Genomic DNA, 2,605 nt, shown 5'->3' on the forward strand with positions numbered 1-2,605 from the left:
GTCTATTAACTACACGATCCTGACTCATTTCTTGAGGACTGCCCATCCTGTGTACTGACTTGGGCAGGGGTGCTGTGGAGAAATAATGTGCGTGTGCAATTAATAACAATTACTGTCCATGCACACAAGGATGCCAAATCACAGCTGCATTGGCAACCTTGATTCTGTCATCTCCCAATCTTTAATGCTTGGTTTCATAACCTTCATGTTTTTAATGTAGTTTTTTACAATAATTAAAAGAAAGTGTATTACAAAGTTACAAAAATATTCCATATTTAAGAAAGCAGTGATCAGTTACCTGATTTACTGTAGCTTCAACTGCTTGCATGTAATGGTTTAGTTGTCTGTCCATTCTGGCATATTCTAACATCACATTTTCCATAGCGTTAACCTCCTCTGTATCATCTGCAAAACAAAATATTCTGTATGTAGGTGCTCATCGCTATTTTACATAAATGAGAACACAACTGATTAGGAGTTAACTGAAGTTATCTGCAATTGTTTTAAGAGTAAATATGAAAATACAATATTAGGGATGACTTACATCCCAATGAACATAAATTCTATTACGTGAAGATGCATCAAGCCTCTCATAATTTAGTTACAGCTGAGATCCATAAAGGGTTAAATAGTTAGTTTTTAAAATCTCCATAACTATCAGTTTAAAAGCATATATCTTACCATTTACAATTAGCTTAGTTAGTTCCACATATAGTTGAGCTCTATATATAGGTTAGTTTATAGAAATTTCTTATTATGAGATATCTTTCTAAAATATGTTTCAGCCACAAAGCAGCTGGGCTGCAAAGAGGAGTCATGGGGAAAAAAAAAAGATAAGGTGATCCATCAAGCAATCATATAATTATAACGATTCTGCCTGGCATTAAAATCAATGAATGAAAATGTACTTTATGTCCCTTGATTACCCTAGATAAATTATGATTGAACTGCAAGTCACTGGAATAGAAGTTTAATATACTCATGCTCTGCATTTGACCAGGCTGTGGCAATTAATGCCATAAAATGTAATGCCATTAAATTATTTAATTATGTTAATTTCATAACGGCGAGTCAGTGCTTTTCTTTCTTTGCAGATACAAAAGACAAATAAAATAACCTATGAAGAACTTCTTAAATTTGTGAATATAAATGTAGTAACAATATTCAAGATTTGTATTTTTCAGCAGGTATTTTTCACGTTTCTCAACCTTAGGTTATATTCCTTACCTATTTTGCAATGATTAATCATATTACATTTCTTGAGTAACTTCAACAAACAAGTTACTCAGACAGACACTTCCCTGGTTTCATGCGAGTGAGAGTGTGTGTGTGTAATTTCAGTTACCAACACCTAGTCATTAGGCAATCAGGGTATTTTCAGCAGAAGTTGTATTTCGTGACTCATCACATAGTCTGAGAAATATTTACTAGAAACCTAAGTGCCCTCTCTCATCGCACTGTAGTTCAAAGCTATAATTAGTCCCCTTTCTCCTCGATAAATATTCATATTGTAAAATAAAAACCGAGTCGGCATTTGATAACTCTGGAAATAATCGGGCTAGAAGATCTATTAGGTCCCTTCCGACCCTGAAACTATGAAACTATAATGGAAGACTGAACAGTATAGACAAATTGAATAGTAGCAGTTCTTAAATGTTGCCTACTGAAACGCAGTGAACACAGAGTATGTGTTCAGTAAGTCACATTTTACTTTTGCATCTCTCTTAATTCACCGTCTTCATCTTTAATTATGCCTCTAGCTTCCTGTTTCAGCTGTTACCTTTCACAAAGAGAGACCTGTTTCCTGAATTATCAAAGTGTACTTTTTTCCAGTAGAATTCTTCTTTATCATACGACACCATCACAAAAGGAGCACAACTTTCTGTGAGATCAGGAGTATCAATCGTTGTAATTCCCTCCTCACAGAGCTCCCACATGGCCTGGAGCTTGTGCAGAACACAGAAGCAGCCCAAAGCCTCACTTATATAAACAATCCCAGGCAAATTAAGCTTGTCCTGGGTCCTTTACACTGACCGCCTAGAAAAGGAGGATTGACCAAAAGCATTAGAACAGTGGTTGTCAACCAGGGGTACGCATACCCCTAGGGGTACTTAAAAAGGTTGCAGGGGTGCACAGAAATGATTTGGCTGATAATGTGGCTGATAAATACAGAGTGCGTGTGCACAGTCACAGCACAGCATGCAGGCAGCCAGGAGCGCAGCCCAGAAGTGTGGAAAGCAGCTGGGTCTGGCTGGTAAGCCTGTTGTGAGGGAAGGGGCATTGGCAGAGGGCAGATCTAGGCCCCAGCAGTGGAGGAGAAACTGGGGCTGGGGCTGGGGCAGGGGTTGGAGCTGTCCAGCTGGGGAGGGACACAGGACTGAGCTGCGCACAGGGGGAACCTACCACTACACGCACACCCGGGAGGGCATGAGCAGCATGTGCCCCCAGGCCTGCACACGTGGCGCAACTGCGGGCTGGGGCTGAGGCAGAGGCAGGCTGCTCCTGGTGGGGGTGTTGGGCTGGGCTGGCCTGTGCTCGGGGTTGGCGGCACTGGGAAGGGGGCTGGGGGGCTACAGCAAACTCTGGAGAGGCTGCAGCCCCTCCT

At 41.0% G+C, this 2,605-nt stretch overlaps 1 protein-coding gene across 1 annotated transcript in view; it reads right to left on the bottom strand.

Moving 5' to 3' along the window:
- The window catches only part of NSMCE2 (NSE2 (MMS21) homolog, SMC5-SMC6 complex SUMO ligase), a 219,377-nt gene that overhangs the window by 163,751 nt on the left and 53,021 nt on the right, over nucleotides 1-2,605 (bottom strand). The window contains exon 4 of the mRNA XM_006034852.3: nucleotides 299-405. Within this exon, the coding sequence (XP_006034914.1) occupies nucleotides 299-405 (107 nt within the window). The remainder of the gene's footprint in view (nucleotides 1-298; nucleotides 406-2,605) is intronic.

Source organism: Alligator sinensis, unplaced genomic scaffold, assembly GCF_000455745.1.
Source record: "Alligator sinensis unplaced genomic scaffold, ASM45574v1 scaffold1119_1, whole genome shotgun sequence".
NCBI classification, from domain to species: domain Eukaryota; kingdom Metazoa; phylum Chordata; order Crocodylia; family Alligatoridae; genus Alligator; species Alligator sinensis.